At 45.6% G+C, this 27,739-nt stretch overlaps 1 protein-coding gene across 2 annotated transcripts in view; it reads right to left on the bottom strand.

Moving 5' to 3' along the window:
• The window catches only part of CAMK1D (calcium/calmodulin dependent protein kinase ID), a 391,400-nt gene that overhangs the window by 220,663 nt on the left and 142,998 nt on the right, over nt 1-27,739 (bottom strand). For both annotated transcript variants that reach the window (XM_053665839.1, XM_037155199.2), the window contains exon 2: nt 19,658-19,789. In XM_053665839.1, coding sequence (XP_053521814.1) covers nt 19,658-19,789 — 132 coding nt within the window. The remainder of the gene's footprint in view (nt 1-19,657; nt 19,790-27,739) is intronic.

The following is a 27,739-nucleotide window of genomic DNA, read 5'->3' as shown; positions in this document are numbered from 1 at the left end:
TAACTGGAGTTGATTTTCTTTAGCTAACATGAAAATACTCTAGGTCTGTGTTGGGCTGCTACTCCTACAACATTGGAGTAGAAACAAGTTAAAAGATATTTAAAATATTTCTCCAAATATTGTGAAAGACTTCACATAGGTTTGGCAGGAGAAAGCCCCTGGGTCCTCCACCCCCAGGGGGCCTTCCATGCACGCCGGAGCCTGTGAATACTCGGGAATGTCCACGTTCTGAAGTGTTACATCTATGCAACCACTTGTCAGAGCAAAGAACCTGGCAGAACCCCTCATTTCAAAAGGTTGAAAGAAGCTGATGATGTTAGTGGTCCAGCTGCCACAGCTGACCCTCGATTAAAACTCATGCCAGGCACGGCTCAGAGCACTCCCCGCACTGAGGAGGAACTGCCCTCTGGGGCAGGCACAGGCTGTGTCCTGGAATGACCCAGCTGGCAGGTCACCGAAGACCAGTGCAGTGGTCCAGGCTGACCTTCAGGGTTCACTCAGGCTCTTCTCTTGGCCACCACACGGGAGAAACAGTGCAGGAACTGTTTATCCTGAAAACTGTGCCCCAGTGCTGACAGCCACTTTGCCGTCATAATGCTCTGTTTACTCTCACTATGGTTAGCGCAATCACATTCACTCGGTCCTTGAAAAAATAAAAACTCAAAGTGGCAATGCCCCCTGAATGAGAAAGCCCAAACCATGGAATCATGGAGTGTATCAGAAACACAGAGATGCTCTAATTCATTCCACTGTGGCATCAGATAAAATCTAAGGGTTCAGATAAAATAGGGGAATGGTACCTTCTTTGCTGCTTATTTTAAAACATACCTGACTAGAAATGGGATAAGCTATTTTAACAATGGCAACTATCAAACTATATGCTCACCAGAACAATTTATCATATACCGCATGTGAAGGAAACATCAGATTGTATTTGGAGACATCCAATTAAAGAGCCATTGAAAAATCAGCCCATCCATTTGAGGTAGAGCTCCGCCTGTCCCAGTTATGGGCCGTATGATCTAACGTCTCCAGGCAGGATACTACTTCCCCTCATTCCAATATCAGATCATCTTCGCCTGACAAGACATTGTTTTAACCCTACTTAAATTTTACCTGTGACTTCTGGAGGAGTTCAGGAGATGACACGCCAAAATACATCACTCTAGCATATTGACTAGTTTGAGTTAAAGATACATTAAATGTTGTGAGTAAAAAAAAAAACCCCAGCAAAGACAAGGAAAACACTCTGACCTCCTCTCTTTTTCTTAAAAGCAGGAGATGAAACTCCCGTGTGAAAGATATCCTCCCGCTACGAGAAGGAAAGGAGCATTCTTGTTACCAAGACGGAGAGAATTCTACACACATGGGTCTGCTGCCTCCTTCAAACTCACACAAAAGGAAATCGACTTCACCATTTACTTGGGTCTTCATTCCTCATGAAGCCTTGCAGATCACATAAAACCTGTACTGACTAAATCTGTATGCTTGTCTCTTATTGATCCGCCTTATGTTAATTTAATTCTCAGGCTGAGCCCAAAAGAATCCTAGCAGAGTCAATGTAAAAATCAGCCTCTCTCCGCTTCTGTGTTCTCAGGCCCCATGTCCTGACCCTCACACAGCCAAGGACGGGCGGTAAAGCCGTGGTTGTTTCCTTTCTCTGGGAGTCATTATCTTCAACATAAAATAAGAGATCGATTCTCATGTCTACTTCTTATAATTCTACATCTTCAAGGACTTGAAAAGGCACAGTGCCCCCACTGAATGCTGGCCCTCACATGCAATAATACATATATATTAACAAATGCCAGTGATCAAAGTTCTCCAGGCAAATAATACCAGTCACTTTTGGCTCTCCTCCCAGAACCTGATTTCCAACCTGTGGCCATTCGGTGGCTGCTCATGGAAGCTTCCTCAACCACTCTTGCATTTTCCTCAGGCTGGTACCTGAACAACAAGACATGGAATTCCGTGACTTGCTTTCTGGTGGTTCTTAAATGATGCACTTAGTTATGACTTACATTCTAGTTTTCAAGAACAAGGTGAAACTGGGACTGGTTAATGAGCCCTGTTCCAGCAGGAAGCCCTCTGCACACAAAGCACGGCTCCCATGGTCATCCGAAACTCCCCGTGAGAAACCGAGTTCTCAGAGGAGTTAGTTCATCTGTAGTTAACACAACACTTTCAGAGTCACTGGCTGTGTACACCAACTACTGGGACCTGGGAGACCAGCTGCCAGCCCCAGCAGGGTCCCATCTTTCACTGAAGACTTATGTTTATAGTTTACATGTATATTTTAGTTGGACTGCATTAGTATAGCCTACATTTCCAACTTGGAAATGTCTGTTAGTCAAATTACTTTTGCTGACAAGCAATTTGCAGGCTTAAGAATTGCCTGGGCAGGAGAGGTCTGGCTCACACAGCCCAGTTAGGATGACCAAACCTTCAATACACCCCTCGCAGGGGAATTCTGGCTCTGCCCACAGACCCTGGGAGGTTTTACAGGGTAATCTTTGCTTCCTCAGGAGAGACAGGAAACACTGGATTTTTGGCTCAGGGAAAAAACTGCCTGAAGGGACACAGAGAAAGAGCTCAGAGAAGACACCTTTGGAATAATTCCACTACAGCAAGGGCAACAAGGAGGGTTTTAGGCCCCTCTGAAACCCAGGCATTCCCTGCACTGCCGACTTGCAAAGTGGGGGCTACGGGAATGGATGGGAGGAACAGGAGCCCAGCTGCTGCCTTATGGGTGATAAACAATGACAGAAGGTGAGGCAGGCCAGGGTACTCTGTGACGGTGATAGCAACTTAGAGAATGAAGTGGGGATTAAGGCTGGACTGGTCAAGATGCATAAGATTTTTGACAAGTAGACTGAGAAATGGGGAAGAAGATTATAAAACTACCAAAATGAGGAGGTGAGAGATGTGGAAGCACAATGCACTGAGAGAGCAGACAAGAGTTCTTGTTTGCTCCCAGGCAAACAGGAAGATGTGTCATGAGAGATGCAGCAGGAAGCAGGATGATGTCCAATGTGCAGATCTTGAATGTGGACTAAATGGTTTGACCAGTGGAGAGCCATCCTTTAATTGAGAGAGTGGGATGATCAAAGGGCACTATAAGCTTAGTTGGCTGTAGTGACACAGGACGATGGGAAGATGTAGAGCGTGAAGGCTGTTGGGACTGCCCAGGTGTAAGGCGATGAGTGCCCAGCACAGGAATGCACAGGAGAGAAAGACACAAGAGACGTTATGCAGGGCCTTACAGCCACAGACCCAGGAGGTGGACCCCGGAGAGGACTGCTTCAGCTTATCTCATCCTGCTTCAGCCACAAGGCTGTGCCCTGCTCATACCATGTTCCTCCACCCTGGCTGTTTCTCCATCTTCTAAAAACTCCTCACTGTGTCACACCCAACTGGCCAACTTCTGCTTGTTCTTCAGGGCTTGCTTGGCTCACAAGACAGCTCCTCAGCGACAGTCCCTTTCCTTGGGTGGGTGTCCCCTTCCTGGGCCCTCAGAGTACCCAGCGCTTATCAAAGAACTAGTGTCTTCTGCTTATGCTTCTGGTTCTCACCCTAGACTGCAAATGCAAGGCTGTGTCCCATCTGCTTTTGCATCCCCCAGATGCATACAGCACATACGTATGACAGAAACATAACTGCTAGTAGAGTGTAGTGGTTTGGATTCTGGTCTTTAGAGTTGAATCCAACTGGTTCAAAACCAGTCTTTGCCACTTACTACCTGGGTGGTCGTGTGGAACTTGCCTAATCTCTGTGATGTTTAGGTTCCTTATCTGTTAACCGTGGGTGACCACAGTACCTAACCCAGAGCTGCTGCAAGGATATAAGATAATGCACACATAGGGACTGGCCATAGGAATTCCTCCATTGCTATTGAGGAATACTGTTATTAGCACCAAAAACGATTAGTTCAATGGATGGAAAGATGAATGAACAGATAGATGGAGATTCCATCTTTCTTGCCATCAAAGGGAATCTACACTTTGAAAAGGCCATGATGTTTGCCAACTCAAAATTAATTGATGATCTTTGAGGAAACAGCGTCAGCACCATGGTTGGGCAGAGCTGTGCAGGACAGGGGTGGTCAGTGAGTCGATGAGGAAGTAGAGCAGGAGATGTAGAAACACTATCTAAAGAAGTTTAGTAGCAAAAGAAGGCAAGAGGGAGAAAAGAGGGGGAGAGAAAAGAAGGAAGGAGAAAACACGGGCATTCTGAAATCATCAAAATCCACCAGGTAAAAACCGCTGTCCTGGAAGTCGAAGCCTCCCAGTATGTGCTCCCAATACCATTAAGTGTTTGCTTCATTTGATTCATTTTAAAAACCCAGGTTGTCATTATGACCCACCTCAGAAGCCAGAAATTTTGTCCTAATGAAGGTAATGCATCTAGACACTGCTAACCACAATGTGCCACCACAACATTCAGCCTCTTCGCCTGTGTCTGTGTAAATCAGCCTTGCACAATGGTGAAAACTACGCGTTTGCATCACCCCCCTCTCTCCTACCTTGCCCAACATCCCAGCCACAGCATATGGCCCATCACTAACTGAAACAGTACTATTTTCTATCGCAGTGCTACAAGCCAGTGGTCTGACTGCCTTCAGGCCCAGACTCATCTCTCTCAGGCCTCTGGGGCCATATTAATTAATTCTCCCATTAGATATCCTATTGGAAGGAAAGAAAGATATCCAAATGTATGGCACAGTATCTTGCCCTGTTCTTCACTTCTCTCTTTCTGCTAACGGCCCCAGAACTCTTCCAGTCCCTCAAACTTCAGCTCCCTCTTCCTTCATTCCTTACCTCCCCGTACTTGCAGAGTTCCACTGAATCTTCTTCCTTAGTATCTTAAGGAAGGTCCACAGGGTTGCCTAGGGCCCCGCCCCTCTGGCCAGGAACTTCACAACCAGGTGGTTTTTCAGTGTCTACTCTGACAGGGCTCTACTCCACCTTCACCCTGCACCCGCCACGGCTGTCATCCTTCATCTTCCCAACACTCCTCTCCAACCCTCCTCTGCACAACATTCTTCACCCCACAGCCTCGAACATGACATTGAAGCCCTGTACCCTGTGCTCTGACCCATCTTTCCTGCTGCTTCACACTTGCATCTTCTCAAACACTTCAGCCACGGCCAAACTCAGCCCCCACTTTTCATCTCCTTCTGTCTATAATTATTCCAGTTGCTCCATCCACTAACATATTTCCACTTTCCCCTGCCTGCATCCCATAAAAGCCTATATCCTTCAAGGTCACTCCAATGCCACCTTCGTCTGACTCACCAGGTGGCAATGTCTGACTCCTCTTTTGAATCCCTCTGGCAAGCACCTGCACTGTCCTAAAGGTGCGCAGGCCACTTTTATACACACTTACTGGGTCTTCTGGGAAGGTTCACTGCCCCAATGATCGGCACCTTAAGGTGTGGACAGGGTTTTGTTCATTTTGAAAGTGTGCATACAGTAATCAATAAGGTTCAAGAAATAAATGAATCTATTAATTCAGCTCAAAATACTGCCACTTTCTTTCCAGAAGGCAGTTTAGTCATTGAAACTTTAGAGCTATAAATAAATATTCTCTTTTCTTATTTAAAATTCTGGAAGCTGCATCTGAGAGGCAAACCTCAGCCAGAATTATTTTAAACAACAGGGGCATGTCTGTGGTATGCCATTCACACATTTCCTGCTGGAGGCTACTTTTTAAAGAGTGTTCCCTATCCCAGCCAAGAGGAACTGACAACAAAACTGGAACTCCTGGGCCAGTTCCAGTGGGGAATTTAACATAGTTAATTCCCCACTGGAAAAAAACTTAAAAAAAAAACTATTAAGTTTTTAGTGCCAATTTCTATCTTTGAAATCAGTACAAACATTTTTGTTAGGATACAGGTATTTATGCTTTTAAAATACTTGAAGATTCTAATCACTCAAGAAATAAAGTATTCTGACTTTTTTTAAGAGGGAAGGGAAGACCTGTAATCCTCAATCTTTCCTCCTGTGAAACTGGTACAATTCACAAAGATATATGAAGCACCTACTATGTAGCAGGGACTTTGCCGGGCACTAGACATACATTTGGAGCTCAGATATGATCCCTCCCTTCAGGGAAAGACAGACAAGGACCTGGGCAAGTAGCTCCACTGTGACAAGTGTTAGAAGGGAGAAAAATACCAGATGCTGCTGGAGCGCACAGAAGGGGCAGTTGAAGCACCTTGCTTTCCAAAGTTTCCTTGATCCCTACTTCCCGAGGGTAAGTGTGCACATGAATCATCTGGGGGGTCTGGCTGCACATCCTGATTCGGAGAGTCCAGGGCCGGGCCCCAGAGTCTGCATTTCTAACAAGCTCCTTGGAGATGCTGATGCTCCCGCCTCAGGACCACACTCGGACAGCAAAGGACCCCAACTGAGAGCAGACCAGTGCAGAGGAGGTGCACGCCAGACACAGAAGAGCACGTGACCACAGCCAGAGGGAGGCCATGGTGCAACCAGTCCTGTCCTCAGGCCCCTTTAAGAGGGAGAGCAAAAAGAAGTAAAGGCTAGGAGAACATCAGCATCCCTATTAAGTAGACTTAAGAGCTCTCCAATACGCAGTAATTAGCAAAAGACAAATCTAAATTATTTAGGAATCTGAGCTACAAAATATTTTTAAAGAGAGTTGACTTATTTCAAGCACTTCTAGACTCTTGAACCTACCGCTACTCGGATCACTGGCCCATCTATTTAGATGTAAAGCTAATTACTATTGACATTTAGCACACTGGTTTCAAGAGCTTTAAAATATTCATTTTCCTAGGCAGATTTCCGAATACCTTTATAAGTGTTTTTTTATTCTATCAGGAATGATTTTTCACAGTATTAAAGATAAATTTTAACTGGATCTGTATCCTGAGTAAACTGAGTTCAGAATACAGTGGTACCTCGGTACTCATTAATTCATTCTGGAACTTGTGACCAGTGCTGAAACCAACCAGTCTGGAGCAAGCAACGAGGGGTGAAGCATTTTCTCTCGTGGGGCAGCACCAGACTCCAAACAAGTTCTAGCAAGTGCAATGAGTTCCGAGCAAGCACCCAGTTCTGAAACACTGTTTTCTTGTCAAGATTCTATGAGTACAGAGTTTGACGAGTTCTAAAACCAATGAGTACTAAGATATGACTGTGGCAAGATTTTATATAATAAATGTAGATGATGCCATTCAAAAAAGATAAAATGAATAAAATCTAAGTGATATATTGATATTACAGGTAACTTCATTTAAAAAAAACATGCTTTTTGCAAGTAAGTGAATGCAGCTCATTACTGCCAAAGGAAATGAAATGCCCACTCCAATTGAACTCTTGTACACAGAGAATGCAGGAGGATGAAATACTATGTACTGTGAAAAGTCTCACTGCCATCTGTTCATCTGACTCAGCAGCAATACCGTGAATACTTCAGGCACAACTCTTGCGTAAGTAGTTTCTTCAGAACAAAGTTTCATTCAGAAGTTTGCACTGCTTGACACTGGTCATTATAAAAGAACACTCATTCAAAATTATTTTTTAAAGAGAGATATGTTTGTGGAAAAGTTACATTGACTGAATAATAATAATAATAGACAATAATACCTGAACAAGGACTGTCCCCAAACTGCCTAAATGAGCTGAAGCATCCATGTCTGCATAATGAAATACTGCATCACTTAATTAAATGACTATGTTCTATAAACATAAAACCTACTTGCCATATTTCTCCAGAAAATTATATCAATGAGCATCTTTTTTTTTCTGTGATGGTAACTTATTATTCCTACAATCTTCTGCAAAGTTTTAAGAAATAAGCATTCCAAAAAAGAGAAAGAAAAAAAAAACCTCACTCTGGAACCAAGAACACGACAGTCAAAGTTTCAACCATTCTACAGACACCTTTAAAGAAAACCTGACTAAGCCCTGGTTGGTGTGGCTCAGTGGACTGAGGACTGGCCTGTGAACCAAAGGGTCGCTGGTTCATTTCCCATTCAGGGTACATGCCTGGGCTGTGGGCCAGGTCCCCACTACAGGGTTTCCAGAAACAACCACATATGGATGTTTCTCTTTCTCCCTCCCTTCCCCTTTCTAAAAATCAATAAAATCTTTTTTTTTAAATAAAAGAGAGATGCACCCACAAATGAATTTGTCTCCCAAGTTTTAATGTTATAACAAGTTCAATGTTATCTCTAACTTTGGACCCGAGACCCGAGGCACTACACCACATCTGCACTCTGCCATCCTCAGGGGCCCCCTCCCAGGGGCTGTATCAAGTTGCTTTAGTGCTGGAGGGAGTTCTACTAAGATTAAACAAATAACAAATATGCAAGCAAACACAAAAGCACACAAGGTTTCACTGCTAAGGAGGCTGGGTTTGGATTTGCAATTCACAAAAACCAACTTAACTTGACTTAGGGAAGCATTTGGTTTTAAAAAATGGCTACATTATCTCTTGGTTCCCCAGCAAGGAGACTCACTAGAAAGAATATCTAATGCTTGAGTGAAAACTTCTGTTAGTTGACTTTTATACCCAGAAAAAGTTACATGTATAAATATTAGCCACTGAGGACAATTCTGTGGCTTCTTGAACAGGTGGGTTTATTCTGCAAATGGTACCTCTCTCGGTGGTCAACCTTGGTCTCTGCTCAGCGGCTTCCCTACCTGGGCCACCCTCAGGATCACCCAATGTCCCTCAAACTCATTCTGGGGTCCCTGAGAGCATGTGAGAAGGCAGCCTGCTCTTTGTTTCTAGAAAATCCCAGAAAGGTGCAGAGAAGGCAGAGGACCAAAGCCAAGGAGGGAAAGGAGCAGCACTTGGGCGTCCAGCACCCCTCCGTGGTTGTCAGCCAGATGTGGAGAGTGGAAAATGTATTCCTGAACTATAACCTTTCCCCTGAGTAGGACTTTCCATATTTTCCAAATTATTCCACAGTCTGTAGCTGGCTTCTTCCTACTGCACCTCTGAGAAGTGGTATCTCCATTCTATTGACAAGAAACTAGCACAAGGCCCTGGCTTGTGTGGCTCAGTGAACTGAGTGCCTGCCTGTGAACCAAAGGGATCACCAGTTCGATTACCAGTCAGGGCACATGCCTGGGTTGTGAGCCAGGTCCCCAGTAGGGTGGGTGAGTGAGAGGCAACCACACATTGATAGTTCTCTCCCTCTCTCTCCCTCCCTTCCCTCCCCTCTTTCTAAAAAATAAATTACCTCTTTGAAAAGAAAAAAAGAAACTAGCACGAGAACCAGCATCATCGAACATTCCCAGTATTTTATTTACCTTTAACACAAGCTCTGAGTGAGGCTGGCCTCTTGAGCTCCTTTCTGGTGAACTCCAGAGAACCAGAGACTCGATAGCAATCACAACCCACAGCAACACTGCATTCCCATGACAGAGGGGAGGAAAGAACAGCATAGCTAATTGAAATCACCAGGGGAATTTTGGAAACCAGATTCAATATCCTATCCTGGAATCTGGCCAAGCTACCCGGGCAGAGTCTTTTTTCTCTGCCACGCATATCAAAGGGTCTTGTACACGCAAGGAAGAGTTGTTTTCTCACCTTCTCCTGAGGGATGCTGCACAACAGACGGTATGGTTATGCGCAAAGAGTCTGAAATTAGGAGGCCAGGAACTACTGCCAGAGTGAGATCTGTGACCTTGGGCCAGTCTCAACCTCTCTGCCTCTGTGTCTTCAACTGGCAGTCGAGGGAGCTGAACCAAGATTTCTCAGATCTCTCAGCTCCTGTTCCAATGTTCCATGACTCTAACTAACGGTAGGAGATGCAGACAGTGAGACAGACAAGAGCAGAAGTTGTCAGTTTTTTTCAGCAAGAAAAACAGTAAAGCTGACAGATTCCCAAGAACCTGCAGGACACTGGGCATTATTGCGGCCGTCCTCTGTCCCCTGGATGAGTGCCAGCCACCTCACTGCTGCTGGCTCTGCACACTCTGCCAGCAGGGCTTCCCTGGGCCCCCATAGGCACCCTACCATGGGGCAAAACTTGCATGACTGACCCCCCGGGAAGGCAGCTTCACCCTGTCCCACTGTCCAACAAGATGTCCCCGGTACACGTAATAATAAGATAAACAGCAAACATTGGGAGAGCGCATACTATGTACCAGGCACTGCTCCGGTGCCTTCCGTGCATTAATTCTTTAATCTCTACAACCACCACGTGATGCAGGAACTAATATGACCCCCATCCTCCTGACAAAGGAGGCACAGAGGTGAAATCATTTGTCCAAGGTCACAGAGCTGCTTCTGCGTGCTGCAGTCAGATGAAAACTCAGGTCTTCACCAACATGCTACCCTGCTTCTTTAATGGCACTAAGAAGCAGGCCATTAGAAATTTATTCCTTCCCCACTAATGAGCACTGCAACATGCCGTGGGCTGCTGCCTGCATCAAGACTATGTGACCCTGTCCTAAAGGGACAACAGGGAGACTTCAGAGGGAACAAAGCACAATGGGAAAGACAGACCTGGGTCTGACCTCCTGCTCGACCTGGTACCACATACGTGGCCCTTGAATTTGCTCACCCTAAGTCACAGTTCCTCATCTGCAAAACGTGGATAATAATATCCACTTCTGAGCTTTATTGTGACAATTACATAAAACAATGCTTGTAGAAGCCCCAGCTAATTTCTAAATTATGACAAAGTAAGAATATCTATATTTAAAATCTCAAAGAATAGGTAAAAATTGCTGTAGATTTCTGGTGACTCGGTTGGGACAAGAGACTGAATTCTGATTTTAGAGTTATGGCTATTAACTTACTTAATTGACATCTATGTCAATCATTCTATTTCTATCTACTGACATGTATTGAAATGTACTGACATCTACTTCTTACTATTCATTGGGAGTCCCATGATTTCGGATTCCTATCCGTTGTCCCAAGAGCGTCCGAAGTTCCAACAGCAGTTTCCAAACAGAAGGAAGGCCGGGCGCCCGAAGGTGAGAGCGGCTCTGCAAGTGAGAAGCTCTCTGCCGGAGCTCTCCCCGAGCTCCGCCCCTCACCACACTCTGTGGGTGCCTCGGTTTATCCCCCCATAAAATGGGGGCCAGTTTCTGCTCTCAGCTCTCCCACGGGAGAGTACGATGAGAGCGGCGGCGATGCCTGCCGCGTGTGCAGCCCCTGGCACTCGACATGCCGCGGGGTGTCCAACCCGCGGCCCGCGGCCCGCAGCTTGCATGCGCCCCCAGATGGCTGTGAATGTGGCCCAATGCAAAATCGTAAATGTACTTCACACATTATGAGTTTTTTTTTGTTGTTTTTCTGAGTGTTTGTGCATTTAATGTGTGGCCCAAGGCACTTTTTCTTCCAGTGTGGTCCAGAGACACCAAACACTGGACAGCCCTGGGTTTTCACGTGCCCTGTTATCTTATTTAAGTAATTAGCAGATTTTTGACAACCATGAGGAGGAATTTAGTAAATTAAGCAAAAAATTTTTTTCATTCTTCAGTGGAAGGATATAAGAAAACTGAAATGTATTTAAAATGTGTATGTGTGTATCTACCTATGTGTATATGTACATATATGTGTATCTGTATAGTACATACAATGTGTATAATATATGCACATGTGTGTATTTAGCACATCTGTTCTATAGCCCTCAACAAGAACAAAAACACATCTACCACACCACTGCATTTGTTTTAAAATATCTTTGCATGTGTTTGCATTCCTCAGTGATATCTACCACATGTCAAAATCATACAGTCAACACTATTTTAAAAATATTTATGGAAAAAATGCAAATTGCTAAAAATGGGTCCCATTTATCAAATTTCATGCAACTGTTATTGTAGAACTGACTCCTTTAATTTTATATTCCCTAAAAACCTCAGACCAGTCACCTAAGACTCTGGTCACAATTTTAAGCTGACTTTGAAGGGAAAATATCAGTTAGCTTTAAAATGATAACTTTTAAACGTGGTGCTTTAAACCACCTAAATGACAACCCTACACTTCATATTTGTAAAGTAAAATTTATTCATCAAATTAGTTTAATCTAGATCATGAGTCATAAAGGAAACCTCACTAAAATCACTTATCTACCCACATAAATAATGCCAACACTGCAGAGAAGAGGACGAGGCAGCCTAACATTTAACAGGAAAGACACGGAACCCCTCCAGGCACGTTACGTCCTCTTGTTTGTTTGCCAGCGTGGTCAGTCTCAGGACTCCCCGCAGTCCATCTTCCACGGTCTGCCGATCTAAGCTATTCTGACTTTTTAGGAATACTAGGCTACAAGACATACATAAACTTCTGCTGGAACCATTTAAGTGATATTTGTATAAGTCATTAGCTAAGTAAGTTTATAGAAGGGGAAAATGTCTGCCAAGCTATATATATTATTAGAGGAATTTAAACCACTGACTAATCCACACGAGGGCTGAATTACCTAAACACACGGGCAGAGTAGATGACAGAGACAGCGCATGGAAATAAGCATGCAAATCACTGACACTCTTTCTAAAGTGTGATACAACACACTGTTTCTTCAACTACTCTAAATATCTACAGAGACATATATATAGCAGAAAAGGTGGTAGGAACAGCCAGACTAGATTTAAGCCCACTCTGTTGCCATAGCAGAATCATCTTCCCTGACACATGCCTCCTCTCCCAGAACGCCCCGTGCTGGCTGATGGACCCGCTGTCCCCTGGGTCACCACAGCCAGAGAGAACTGGGAGTCGGCATGGATTTCCCCTCTATCCTACTGCCTCTTTGCTTAGTCGGTGCCCAAGCCCAGTGCTTCTAACCTCCTTGCCCTCATTCCATCTCCTTAGCCACCCCTTGCCTCCATTCTAACCATCACGCCTTTAGTTAGTTCTGCACTGCATTCAGGAAATCGAGTCTCCAAAAGTAGACCTCACAGCTGAATCAGGAGGGACAGAGGCAAACTTGGTGCCATGGGGTCCCACCCAGGCAGAGACAACCAAAGGGGGGAATCGTGAAGGAGGGGGCATCTCAAACTGAAGCTTAGCCCACTGAACCAGGAAGAAGAGGGTGGGGGAAACACAGGCCCAAACCACCCGCTCAGGAATCATCTCTTCCTTGTGGGGGTGGAACTGAGACATGGGGGCGGGGGTGGGCCGGTGACACTGGACAGCAAGCTCCACGACACAGGGGCTCGTTTACATGGGAGTCTAAATTCCCTCAAGCAGGTGACTTTCTGTAATTAAGGTTAGAGGGTTAACATCAGACGAGGATTTAAATCTAATTTCTATCACGTTGTGGGAGCAAGGATTGAAGACAGGGAGACAAACCAAACCGTTCCACACAACACGAGGGGCCCTGGAGGTTCATGGTCACCAGGCAAACACACCCACATGCCCACAAGCCTGCTCAGGCTAATTTGAACATCCCCACTTTGTAGGAAGGGATACCACCAATTCTATTTTCCTCCCATTCCTGGAATGCTGTAAGCAATGCCCAGGCAACTGATAGAATGAATAAAAACACACTGACTCTGGGTCTCCAATCAAATTAAAAATATTCCTGGATTATCCATGGACAGAGCACCATACGAAGGCCTCCCCTCTGGCAGTAAAGCTGCACTGGCATCAGACCAGTTTCACGTCTTGTATCCACACACTGTTAGGATGAAATAAACAGTCCCACCAAATGGTGTGCCGAGCAAAGTTGAGTTTACTGTCTGCCTGGCAGAGAGAAGCTCCTTACTTGGGAGTCAGATCCGCAGGGCTCCCAGGGGCCAAGGTGCAAAGCTACAGAGGGAGCAGCGCACCAAATCAGGCACGAGTCCAAGGTCAGGTCACTAGGAGGGCCACAGAGAAGCGTTGTCAGCCCTGCTCTGTAATTTGAGGCTTTCACGTTAGAGCCTGGTTTGAACAGGTCCAGGAGAGGTGGCAGCCTTCCAGGGCACCCGGGTTCCTGCAGGAGACACACCCCTATGTGCATGCTCCGGTGCGGCACGGCTGTGACTTCAATCATATGCACAATGCGATAACAATAACTGCCATCAGTAACTTACTGCATCTCTCACCCCTGTTCTACTTGAATGACATGGTTGTTTCTAGAACTGAAGGGAAGTTTCAACAAGGGTTCTGGGATTGTAAAATACATACATGCCTCCCTATTTGTTATCTTATGGCATTTAACCATTATTCTTTTTAAAATTTTTCATTTATTGATTTGAGAGAGAGAGAAGAAGGGAGGAGAGAAAAAAACACATTGATTTGTTGCTGCACCTGTTCATGCATTCATTGGTTAATTCTTGCACCTGCCCTGACCAGGGACCAAACCTGCAACCTTGGAGCACTGGGATGATGCTCCAACCAACTGAGCTGCCCAGCCAGGGCTGACCATTATCGTTCACACTTCCCGCCTGTGTCCTTAATTCCAAAACTAGCTTTCCAGACAAAAGGTCTCTAAGTCAGAATGCCATCCTCTAAGCAGATCAGACAGATCCTTAAAAAGCTGTATTGGTGCCTGAGAAACTCATGCATTGGCTTTACCAGCTCAGCCATTTTCAGTCATTGAAAAAGCAGTTTTGTTTACCCTGAATCGATGGATTTCTATTGAAGCCTATGTTTCTCTAACACACAATAAACTGGCACTTGGCAGTGATCTTGACAAGAGAATGAGGCCAGCTTGCCATCAGAACAAAGCTGAGAGAGCAGAAGCAAGCCAGATTTAAATGAGTTAATCTACAGGGAAGTCATTCTCTGAAGGCTGTTACTTAATACGAAACCAGCTGTCTGCTCCTTCAGGTCCTAAAGCTGCCTTCCCTCTAGTCCAGAGGTGTCAAACTCATTTTCACTGGGGGCCACATCAGCCTCACAGTTGCCTTCAAAGGGCAGAATGTAATTTTAGGACTGTATAAATGTAACTACTCCTTAACTGTTACAGAGTTGAAATTCCATTCGGCCTTTGAAGGCAACTGCAAGGCTGATGTGGCCCCTGGTGAAAATGAGTTTGACACCTTGCTTTAGTCCATCTGCCGAGACGCATGTCTGCCTAATCTAAGAAAACCAGAGAACCAAGTCACTACTGCAAGAAACACCCAGGCCTCTGAAGTCCTGCTCTCACCTGGTTAAGGTGTTGGGTTCACTCTCCCTCCAGAAGGCCCAGCCCACCACACCCCCTGCCGACCCTAGCCAACGGGACGCCTGGGCCCTGGCGTTAACTACCTTCAGCAGCTCTGCTCCCCCCCTGACATGGGCTCAGCACCTGGTCAACCCCAACACCAGCCTCAAAGAGTCATGTTCCGACTCTTAAATCCACCCAGTGGCAGGTATCTGCTCTGCTCTGACTGGACGGTGGACGCAGGCCAATTCCGCCTCTGATAATGAATCCAGTCCTCTAAGTGGAACCTCTCACTTAAACAAAACATGTCTGGTGTGCTTGTGTGTGTACACGTCTTGCCCATCCCTCCATATTCCTGGACACACAAAGAGAGGCTCTACCCCCTGGGGGTGAGAGCAGGAGGCAAGGACCCCAGAACAGCTGATCTCAACACTGACTTGGCCACACGTTGGAATCACTGTCGGGGGAGGGGTTGCCTGGTAAAATCTCTGATGCCCACCAGAACCTCCACCTCTACCTCAATAGGTTTAGGATGGGGCCTGGGCATCAGGACGTTCTGATGGTTTTAACATGCAACGAGGGCTGAGAACCACTGATTTAGAGGGGAAAAGGCAGGGACCATCCCCTGAGAGCCCTGTGTGCCCAGATGGAGGAAAGCATGCAATTTAAGAGCAGTTCCTACCCAGGCCCCTTTCCTGGGAGAGATAATCTCTGCGCCTACAAGGCAACCATCAGGACGGTGTTGAATTGTGGCGCCATGTTCCAGACAGACAGTGCCTCTTTAACCACTCTGAGCCTCAGTTTCCCCAACTATTAGGAAAAGGGCTACTCCAGATCCACTTGTGTGACTTCTCTCAGCCTCCGTTTTCCAGCCCTATGCATCTCTTTCTCCCTTCATCTCTCACTTAGATGCAGACTGTTTTTTTATATATTTGCATTTCTAGTTCTCTGAAAAATGCTGTATGTGTTTCCCTGAAATTAGATTTGGACAGTGTCTGCCCTGTAAGTAAATACTAGCACAGGAACTCTAGCTCCATAATTTAACCAGGATATATGACCCTGATAATGTGACAGTCCCGAATGCACAAAACACCCCATCCTGAGACCAGAGCTGACCAACCCACTGGGGAACGCTCATGCTGAGTCATGCATGCCCTGCCCCTAGGATGTCCGGTCAGACAGCAGCTCTCTGGTGCACGGCGCCTGCCCTCCACGATGCTTGACACCTTCTCTTCCCTCTGAGCTTGGTTTAATATCCACTGATCAAGATAAAGATTCATTTTGGAGCTATTTTCAGAACAAGTATAAAGACATCCTTAAGGATATATTAGCTACATTACTTTAATCCAAGAACACTCATAAATCTCTCACTCTGCAATAAATTCAGCACATAAAACAGCAAGCAGTCTCTCAGATGGGCCTACTTGGAAGAAAAATAGCACAGAAATATACAAATGACCAGGGTATATGGCAGAATTTGGAACAAAGCAGGTCTCTGGGACTTTATCTACAATGATTTAGTTATGGAAAGTACCAAATACTTTTTGTATGTTGTTTCAGAAATCTTAATCGTCTAGCAAGCCTAGGGCACAGCTGAGTTCCAGGCCTCCACAGTCAACTGGTCATCCCCACATGGCATCCTGAAGGCCTCAAACTCAGCATGTCTACATTGGAACTCACCACCAGCCCTCCTGTTCCTGTGTGTTTCAACTCAGTTTAAAAAGGTCATCATCCACCCAGTTACCCACTCAGAAACCTGGTGGTTATTTTAGATTGCTATCTCCCCAAACCGTCTCCCCACTCCTTCCAAATCCCTAAATCCTAACGATCCCATTTTGCACACACATTCATCTTTGTCTCTTCTATCCGAACCCGAGCTCCTACTTAAATGTGCTGCTTCCCAGACTCCTCCAGTGGCCTCCTAACTGCTCTCCCCTGTGCTGAGTCTTGCCCCTCCAATCTGCCCTTCTATGTCCTGCCACAGTGATCTTTATGACAGAATCCTGATCACATTACCCATCTCATTAAAACCTTTCACTGGCTCCCTCCTGTCTATAGCATGACAGTTAAGGCACCAAGTGGGGCATACAAGCCCCCATGGTCTGACCTCTCCAACCTCCAGTCTCCCGTGCCTCACCCTGAACCCCCTGCTCCAGTCTGCTGAGCTCCCAGCACCTGGACTGCCTCCCATCTCCTCACCTGGGCTATTCCTTCTGGTGGAATGTCCCTCTGCCTTTCCACCCCCAGCAGAATGTTCTCATTTTCTGGGCCCACCTCAAAACATTTCCTCAATCCCCAGCCTGAAGAACAAGCTGGGCAGCCCTTCCCTGGAGCCCCTAATCAAACTTCACTCACAGCATCCACGCCATCACACTTACTCACAGCCATGAGCTCCTGGAGGACAAGAACTGTATCTTACCTTTTAACTCCTGTGCCTAGTATGGTTGCTGATGCACAGGAATTGAATAAATATTGGTTCAATGAATGAAATGTTTCAATGACGGCATTCTAACAGTGGTTCCCAAACCATTTCTTTACACCTCAGATCCTTTGCTTTTGGCTAGTTATGTTGTGGAATTGCCTCTTATTCCACTTCTAAGTTATTTGTAAAGGACCAAAAAAATATATATATATATATACACACATATATATATATATCTATATCAGTCCTGGACATATAACATCTTCTTATCTCATTTCTTTGCTCTGTATTCCTAACAGAAGGGGTCATGTTTCAAGACATTTCAAAAGCTGACAGGGTGAAACTATCAGAATGAGTTATTCGCAGTCCTGCCCTCGCTGTTTAAACCCGTCTCCTTGGCAAAGTTGATGATTTGAGGGAGACAAGGGGCGGAGACACTAATTAAAAAGCAGAATGACTGCAGCATAGCCAGCATAATGCACAAAGTCTACCTCCACGCCCCCTGCCCATGCAGATGAAAATCCACACTGGCTTCCCTGGACTTGTGGCTCCTAGGCCAGTGAAGGAGTCACATGAAAATAAGGGCAGCACCTCGATCCAGCAGTGGGCAGCCCTTGCGCCCAAAGCAGAGCCTCTGGAAGGCGTTGGGCCCACCTCTAGAGTTCCACCTCAAATGTCAAATGTTTGCAACATGGCAGCAACTTAATACCTAGCAAATACCCTTTTCTCCAAGTGTTGATTTCATACTGGAAATTTTAAATAAATGCTTCATGAACATAGTTTCCCTGCTTGATACTAATGTAACTTGTTTTCCCCAATTTTCTTCCATGGAATCATGCCATGCAGTCCTCAGACAATCTGAAACTCTTTCGTCCCAAATAGACAATCCAGGAAAGCTAGAAACCATGTAAACGACCAAAGAAATAAGTGAAAACCCTACGCCCAAGACCTGTTCAGCTCTTCAAGGCACTGAACGCATATCGCATACGGTAGGGAACAGGACGGACTCTCCCTCCCGACCACCGTGGTGGTGCCGGGCTCGTCCTGATGGCAGCAAAGCAGCGTGCACAGGGCACTGTTGGTCCCTGAGACAGGAGTGGGGGGTGGCTGGGTTACTCGGGAAGCGTGCATGGGCGTGACATTCTGTTTTAAGGCCCTACAAGGCTTGTTCCCTCTCTATTTCACTTATCTGGACAGGATTCTTGCTCTGAGCTCCTTCCAAATCCCAAAAATTTCAAGGATATTTCTAACATCTTTTATTAATAGAAGTTCTTAAAAATTTCACAGCACAATGCTCAGATACAACTCCAAACAGGGAAAAGCAGGTACCATATAAGGGTTTGTTCCCCCGAACCCTGTGAGACACAGTGGACACCACAGTAATGGGAGGTCATCGTCCGGGGGGTCCAGCCACACTGGAATGTTCCTGCGTGTGCCATTAGACTGAGGCTGAGATTTGGATTCAGTTCTATTCCACACGAGGAACAAAAATAAAGCTCAGTGAAGAGGTAAAGCACTTACATCTGAACTCTATGGGACTTTCTGGGTGCCACATGTGTGGCAGAAAGGAAGACCCATCAGAGTGTGGAAATAACACTGGCGAGGTTGGCACTCTGGGCTCTGCAAGGCATTGAACAGGTGACTCTGTCCCCTGAGCTTCATCTCCTCATTCTAACATAAAGCCACAACAACAACGATACTAGTAGCAGTGATGATGGCAGCCACTCTTTAGTGAGCACTTACTATGTAGCAGGTGCTATTGAAAGCACTTTGCAAACACTGGTGGAATACCGCTTCCCTTAATCCTGAGACAGTACGTAGAGTTACAATTAACTTCATTTGACAGAGGAGGCTCAGAACTCAGTATCTGGCCCAAGGTCACCCGCTAGAGTGAGTGTCAGGGTCTTAGTTCAAACCCAAGTCTACTTGAGGGCTATGACATTAGGAAAAAAATAACAACTACCTCAAACCACTGCTGCAAACGTTGTAAGACATGGACGTATAGTTGAAAATTGCTCTGAACGTACTTCATGAGTGTCAGCCATCATTCACAGAGCCCACCCGCTCCCTGCTGGGAACCCAGCACCCGCAGCCTCCTCCCTCCCGTGGATTAGGGACCACCGATAACCCCAAGGCTGTCGGGGAAGAAGGCGGTGCCTCCCGGCACTTACTTTCTGAGCACGGCTATCTCATTCTCTATGCTGCTTTCTTTCCCCTTCAGCGCCTTCTTAGGAATGCACTTCACTGCAAAGAGCTTTCCAGTTGCCTTCTCTTCGGCTAAGACGACTTCAGAAAATGCCCCGCTGTGAAGAAAGAGGGAGAAAAAGAGAAGTTTAGGTTCAGGAGTGTGGGTTTCCACAATGGTTCCTCTAATCCCACTACCGAAGTTTGAGCGATAACAGCAACACCAACACCGCCTGCACTACTGTTACTTCATTATCCAGCATCACTCCCGACCAAGCTTCTTTAAGTAAACAAGCACACACACGTACACGTGCCCTCACGCAGAGGGGCGTACGATGTCCACGTGGGTTTGGCTGCCTCCCTGTGCCGCCTGCCCCCCAGTAGGACAATACTGTCCTGGTCACTTGGGAGCAAACAGAGAAGCTCCCAGCAAGGTTCCTACGAGAAAGGCTGTGCCCATCTGAGCTGTCTGCACCCCCACTCCAAGGAGACCAGGACTCATACTAAAATGACGAGATTCCTAGCAGGCCTTTTCACCCCAAGAAAATTTAAGAGCGCTTTGCAAAATTTAATTTTGCACATCGCAGGTATGTAAGGGTGTAACCAAAATGTGAATCGGTGCAACATGTAACCCAATTAACATGGGGTTAATTAACTGGTAGGGAGGGGCATGCAAGTCTTCAACAAAGAGGCTTGCTTCTTTGTTAAACAAAACAAAGACAAACGAAGCCCTGACTGGGGGAGACTCTCCTGTCTGGAAACAGAAATTTTAACTCTGCAAGAGCAGGGCAGTGAGCTGAAAATGTAACCAGGACTCAAGCCAGACAGCCCATTTCTCTGGAGAGGCCCCTGTGGTCAGTGAGCCCCGGAACCAGGGCCTCCGTGGCCGTCTTCGCTCCCCCGGCTGCCATGTCCTGTACTTGCCAGGAGTCAGGGCCTGGGAGCCACACTCAGACTGAGGGCAACATATCCCCAGTGACTCTGAAACAAAAACAGGCTCCTCCATGGTCCACTCCAGGTGTCGGCAACTTGGATCTGTGCACACGGGTCTAGGAAAACCACAAGCCACTGAGTCATTCTGTCCCTAGATTTTCTCTTCTGTCCTCAGAGAGACACTAAACATGGCTTCCACACAGTTATGATGAGAGACAGCCCCCCCGCCCCGTGCATCAAAAGAAACCACTGGAAAGACCAATGTCCTCCCAATACCAGTGCCTCGGGGGCTTTTGTTCTTCAGCCCACATCACAGAGATGCCAAAGCTGTACTTTTCCCTCCCTCTCCTTTGCCATTTGAAGGGATATGCATCTGTCATGGACCAAAGGAAGACAAACAGATATTTTAAAAATCTTTTCCAGTGAGAGGAATTCGTCCCACTCAGTACAATTAACTGCATGTTTGGAACAGTGCTCCCACCGGAACACAGACTCCCTGAGAGAAGTCCGTCTGTCTTCAAGTCTGTACCTAATTATATAAACCTGCGGGGCAGAGGATGGGCATTGCACAGAGAACCATATGGAAAATGCCAGAACTAAGATGTTCTGCCCAAATTCACACATGACAGGCCAAGTAGGATTCTCCCCTCACCGTTCCTCATGCCTCACACAGAACCAGCCAGAAGAGCCATTCTGAAATATAAATACATGAAAACCCATGACGGATTTATCACAGAGCAATATATGGAATAGGGCATTCCCAATAACACTTGGCTACTGCCAACGGCTTTTGCTCAGAAAAGCCAATTCACACAACGTCAGGGAGTCCCCCAACCCAGGAGCTGTCCCTCCCCCTTGCTTCTGTCTCAGGGACAGACCCAGATGGATTCATCTCAATGTCAGGGAGGGTCCCCAGATGGAAGCAACTATGGACGACTATGCACGTGCTCCCTCTTGCTATCCTGCAGGAGGTGGAACAAGACCAATGCTGGAGAGAAGACCAGTAAGGAGACATTACGATCCCAACGCCATGGCTGCGGAACCCCATGCATTCGTTTCCAGGTTCCCTATTTGCCACTCAGGCCCCTGATGCTGACATCACCGCAGTGGCTTCTCTCCTGAGTCTGTTGGGTTTACTACGCCCATTTTCCAGAAGGTGGAGAAGCCCTTTAGCAGTGGCCGCCAGGCTGCCAGAGCTCGGACGAGAACTGCTGGCAGACCCCACTCGGCACCCACCCTCGCTCCTGCTTCCTCAGGATCGATATGAATGGTGATGGTCTACGGCCAGCACAGAGGTGCCCTGTGCTTAGCTGTAGCTATCAGGAGCTATAAGGGAAAAGTGCTTCCTCATTGCCTGGAAGGTGCCAGAAATGGAGGTGGGGCTGCCTTTGGAGAGCTGCCACCCTCCCTGAGTGGGCAAATCCACCTGTTTCCTCATTTAGCCAAACAATGTTAATTTACCTTCTTCAAGCTCTTCAAAGACAAAGCTCTCTGGTCTTCTTAAGGGACATAAGATTAGCATAAATGGTTACTGCTCTTGCAATAAATAGAAATCACTTGAAGACACTTCCCCTGTTCCAGGAAAGCTAATTAAAAACATCAGAAACAGAAACTCATGAATGAAGAGTTTGGGCACTTTCAGTGTAATTACACAACAAAATGGTGTGTGTGTCCATGTGTCTCTGCGAGAGGTAGGCTGGGAGGAGGCTGGTGGCAGGAAGGAAGACGTGCAAGAAAAATTGCTTGAGAGCCCATAAAACCTTCAAACAACGCCCCCCCCCCCAAAAAAAAACACAAATTCCCTAGGAACATAAACTGGGACAGAGAATTACAAAGTTTTAAAATACAAAGAGGTCAAAGCAAGTTTCACTCTATCATCTGTGAAGTACAAGCAGTGTGTATTAAAATGGAATGTAGAGCCTTCCAGCCAGACTGAATTGCACTTGTATCTTGAAATGGCAGCCTGTGGGTGGCCAGCTCCCACCTGGCACCCAGGCCTCCTGCTCTCTGCAGTCTGACTCCCCCCCTCTCCACCGCTGCACTGGAATCAGGAGATCTGGGCCCCTAGGGGGTGGGGTCTCCCCACTGCTTATTCCAGTGGCTTCTTCTTGTGCTCATCCTATTGTTCTCTGTGTGGCCTGTGAGGGTCTTGTCCTCCTTCATAAAACTCTCTGTTCTTCTGGGTTCTACGGCACAGTTCTCACCTTCCACCATTGTCTCTCCATCTTCACCTGCTCCTCTTCCTCCCGTCAAATGTCAGTGATCTCCAAGGTTGCACCCTCCGCCCTCTGTTCATCCTACTTTATACTCTCCCCCTGGAAAATCTGTTGTTTCTAGTTTCTGCCTATCTCCTCAAGGCCCGTTATTAACCTTTATTGAAATTTTAGTCTCTCTCATGTGCAAATCTCATCTTTCCAACTGCCTACTGGGTCTTTCCAGATACATCCCTGACTAGCCTCTCAAGAGCACCATAACCAAAATAAAAGAAAAACAGCAGATTCATCTCAAAACTTCTCTCTTGTCTATTCTCTCTCATTTCTACTGATCCCGTAACTGTAGCCTAGAACCCTATTTCAGCCCTCTCTCTCATTTCCATCATCAAGTATATTCAGGTCTTCCATTAAAAAGACTCTCAGATGCCTGTCTGCTCCATGCTTACACCACTGCTCTGGTCGCGGCTCCAGTTACGTCACTCTGGGCTACTCCCACTCTCTCTCCCAGCTCCTCTGCCCCCAGCAAGCCCACCTCTCATCTGCTATCTCTGATCTGCGACTGCAAAGATCTGACTGTGTTGCTACCCAACTTAAAACTTTGAGGTTTCACATCCACAGGGAATAAAGTTTTAACTCCTTTGCAAGTTACCCATGGCAATCGAAGTTCTTCCCAAACAGACCCCACACCTGTGACTCATTGACCACTGGGGCCATCGTCCCCAACATTAGCACACCACTGCACCATACACACATCTCCGCCCAACCACATCAGTCAACTGGCAGGTCCTGAACACTCCCATGCCCTTTTGTACCATTGGCCTGCATTCAAGTCCTGCCTACCTCCCCCTTCCTGGAACACTATTCCCATTTCTTTCTCTTTGGCAAAGTTCCATTCATATTTTAAAGGGCCCAGCTGGTACATTTCCTTCTCTTTGAAGGCTTGTTCAACCACTTCCCAACCAGACAGCATGAGGCCCTCATCCTGGGCCCCACACACATGGCTTACAGCTACCTGAACCCACGTACGCACTCCATCATGGTCCTTTCTGGTCCTGCCTGCATGAGAGAGTGAGTCCTAAATCGTTCCTTCCTGTGTCTCCATACCTAACGATACCTGCACCACCTGCTACCCAAGGCAGATTTAACAATCACCATTGTTGGGGGCTCTCCTCCGATCCTCCACCTAAGTATTCCATTACTCCATACTTCCCCTGTGCTGCAGAGCCAAAAGAGAAATGACATACAGTGATCCCCTCCTACCCATGGTTTTGCTTTCCACAGTTTCAGTTAACCACTGTCCATTGGTCTTGAGTGGTAAGAATATTAAATTTGTGAATTTATAATATGACATTTCTCCTCATAAACCTTCATCCTTGTTAAGTAAGTAAAATTTGTCGGGAAAGAGGAGAGGTCAGATTTTTATGTAGACTTTAGAAAATACATAATCATGAGAAAAATAGAATTCCAGTGTTTTGAAAATTGCATTTTTCAAGTTGTGACATAATCTTTGATTTCTAAAGAAAAATATTACTCCATTTAAAGTAAAAACACCCACCAAGTTCTCATCTAAATTAAATCTCTATGACAAATTACTGAAAAGGTCAAACAAAGAGCTATTCTTAAAATGCTAAATACATATTTTTGGCTCCTGAAGATAAGCTGTACAAATAACAAAAGTTGAATCCTTCCCCTTTTTCTTCCACATTTCCAAGAAAATCAGATCATCACCTGGAGGCAGCTTACTCTGAGGCAGCTTCCTCCAGGTACCCAGGAGGTAATAAACAATCTTTTTTTTAAGAACTATTGTTTTAAAGGTTTTATTTATTTTTTAGAGAGGGTAGGAGGGAGGGAGAAAAAGCAGCACAGAAACATTGACGTGTGGAAGAAACATCCATAGGTTGCCTCTCACACACCCTCTGCGGGGAATCTGGCCTGCAACCCAGGCATGAGCCCTGACCAGGAATCAAACCTTCAACCTTTCAGTTTGAAGAACAATGCCCAGCCCACTGAGCCATACCCATCAGGACAAAATAAACAATCTTTACAAAGCTGAATTTTCACGACTCAAGGAAAATGGTCATATTTTCTATACTGACTAAATAATTCTAACAGTCACTTTTTACTTTAACTTTACACATTATGGCTGTAAAAACAAAAAGGCTGTTTTGTTTTGTTCTGTCTAGTTGGTTTTAAGAATGGAATCCTCTTACGGCAATGGTAGACTGTCCATGGTGCAGAGCCCACCCTGGAGAACCCAGTCCTCCAGGAGTGAACCGATCCAGCTCCAACTGACCAATGGGAGGCAAAGAGAAGAAGTGGGAATGTGCTCTGGGAATTCCTTATATTCCCAAGTTCATTGACCAAGCAGCACAAAAGCCATGGGCCCTGAGGGTGCCTTGGCTAAAAACAGACATTTAAGGGCTTTGGAACTAAAGACAGACATTTATCTTAGAGTTTGTTAAAAACATCCTAGGGCTATTCTGAGTACCTTACCTCTAGGTCTGCTGCTATATACTGAGATCAAAACTCAGAGTTAAGCCAAGCCCAGAGATGTGGTGGCTAACCACCTGCTCACTACCAGTGATCACAAAAAAGCCCTTAGAATCTCTGCATTCTGCTTTCCCAGTCTCTAATGACCTTTAACCTGAAGTTAAGAAAAATATCAGATAGCACCTACGATTAGTAGTACATGGGCTGGTGCCTCTAAGTACACATGATTCAAAAGTAAATTATTTTCTTATACGATAGAAATTTAATCACAGACACACAAACATTTAGCCTCTAACAACCTACCACAATGCGCACATTTTAGATGCTCCCCAAATGCCCATCTAATTTCACAAAAAAGAAGATAGCCCTGATTTTCAACAAGAACCAGGAATTCCAGAGCTGTCTTTTTGATTCACGATGGTAACTGGTTGCTCAGAAAATGATATTCATCCCAAATTAGACCAAGAAATAATCGGATGGTGCTGAAATGATCTGCCCTATTAGCTTGGAGTCAGCTATTACTGGATCGTTGCCTTTTTGAGCTCTTTAGTCATTCTACATACAAATCAGATTGATCATGTTATTAACTTTACTAATGACATTGCCTCTAGCGGATCACCATTACTGTGCTGGGCAACTGGGCCAACAGACGTTACTCCCAGTTCTTGGACCAGAAATTAAAATGTTCTTTTCCACTAAGCATACTATTTTCCCCAGTGTCATGCCAGGACAATATTAAGGCCTGCTTAGGGAAAAAATCTAAACTAAAAAAATGAAGTTGGTGATATTTGGTTTTAGATAATAAAGAAATGAACAAGTGCCTTTTAGACCTATTGTTACATAGAGGAATCAGTTCTTAAGATATGAGAGCCTGTCTGCTAACCCAAGCAATGGTCTTGTCGAACCCCGAGAATACAAACAGGTAACAACAACAGGTATGAAGTTGAATGGTCTCAACGTCTAAGCAACTCTCCAGACAGAAATTAGGCAATTCTAGAAGTGACATCAACTCTTTCTGGTGGAATCCCCAGTTTAACATCTGCACTAACTCACATGCCACTAATGACATCCTGTGGTGCTCATTTAGCTCACTGACCGAAAGAAAGCCACACCTAACCTGAAAAATAATGTTCTGCCAAGCAAACAAAGAAAGTTTTGCTTTCCCATGTGTCAAGAACAAATATGTATGCATGAAAATCGGTATCCTATCTAAATCTAATCATTACAGTGCAGCTTCTAAAGCCCTCTACTTGACAATTACATAGTAAGCAATATGTTCTGTTAAAGTATTAAAATTTCATTTCTTAATAATAACTTTTAACTCGGGGTTTTATTAATTTGGACCCATGCTTCACCATCCAGTTCAAATGAGAGACACATCCTTAACTTTAGTTAAGTTAATCATTGCAATAGGGAGACCCCTACTAAAAATAGCTATTTTGTTTTCACTCAAAAAAACTCCATCTTTCTCTTGAACTGGTAAAGTCCACAATGATTAGCAACCTTGTATAAAAGATTCAGAAATCATGGTGAGATATGTTTAAATCTTCACACAATCAGCCTGACCTTCTGCCCAGATCAACCCCCATTCCATGTACATCACTATGTCTGAAGCCACTGGAGCAGGTCTGGGTGTGACAACACTTGTCACAGGGGAAGGCTTCAAAACACCAGCACAGTCACTGCATGTGTCATCTTCGGTTCCTTAAGATTTTTCTGTGGTGCTGAATCGTTCCTGTTAATTGCTTCAATGATCCAAATGCACAGAAGGCAAATACATTCCAAATGAATGCATACTGCCACCTTCTAAAGAACATGCTTCATTTAATAGCACAACATTTTCCCCTTCACTTCTCGAACAAGGTCCCACAGTTTACCTCTGCTCTTCTGCAGTCACTTGTGAAAGGCCGATCTGAAACCCAAGTGAGTCAGTCATTTTTTTCTTTGCTCACCAATAGGGAGCATTAATAAAAGCCTGGTGTGGGGAGGTGGTGGCAGGATAAAAGATTTAGCTCTCTTGGGATGGCAGTCTCCTTGTCACCCCAACTAAAGGCTAATAACACTAGGGCAAGGGTACAGTTGACCTGCATGACCAGTGTAATGACTGGGGTGAAACTGGAGCCCCCGCTTTCTCCAGCTTTCTTCCCCAACTGTGCACACCTCCCGGTAGTACTTCTCTCACTGTGGTCTCCACAGATCTTCCCTTCGACAAGAATTCTCCCCACATGGGAGGCTCTTCAGAATGACCCTCCCCTTTTTCAATCCCATCCCTTATAACAGGGACCCAGACCTATCAGACGCTCATGTCCCTTTCTCTTGTGACAGCTATGAAGGTCCAACGTCCTCCTAATGCCAGATACACAGTCTTTGGCGGGGCTGGAGGACATCTTTGCCACGTGGTGAATAAACCCATATTCGTGAAGCTGGGTGGAT

This window comes from Artibeus jamaicensis, unplaced genomic scaffold (genome assembly GCF_021234435.1).
Source record: "Artibeus jamaicensis isolate MK-2021 breed Jamaican fruit bat unplaced genomic scaffold, CSHL_Jam_final contig_426, whole genome shotgun sequence".
Lineage (NCBI taxonomy): Eukaryota > Metazoa > Chordata > Mammalia > Chiroptera > Phyllostomidae > Artibeus > Artibeus jamaicensis.
Note: the sequence above shows the minus strand (reverse complement) of the source record. Positions and strands in the feature narration are given on the sequence as shown.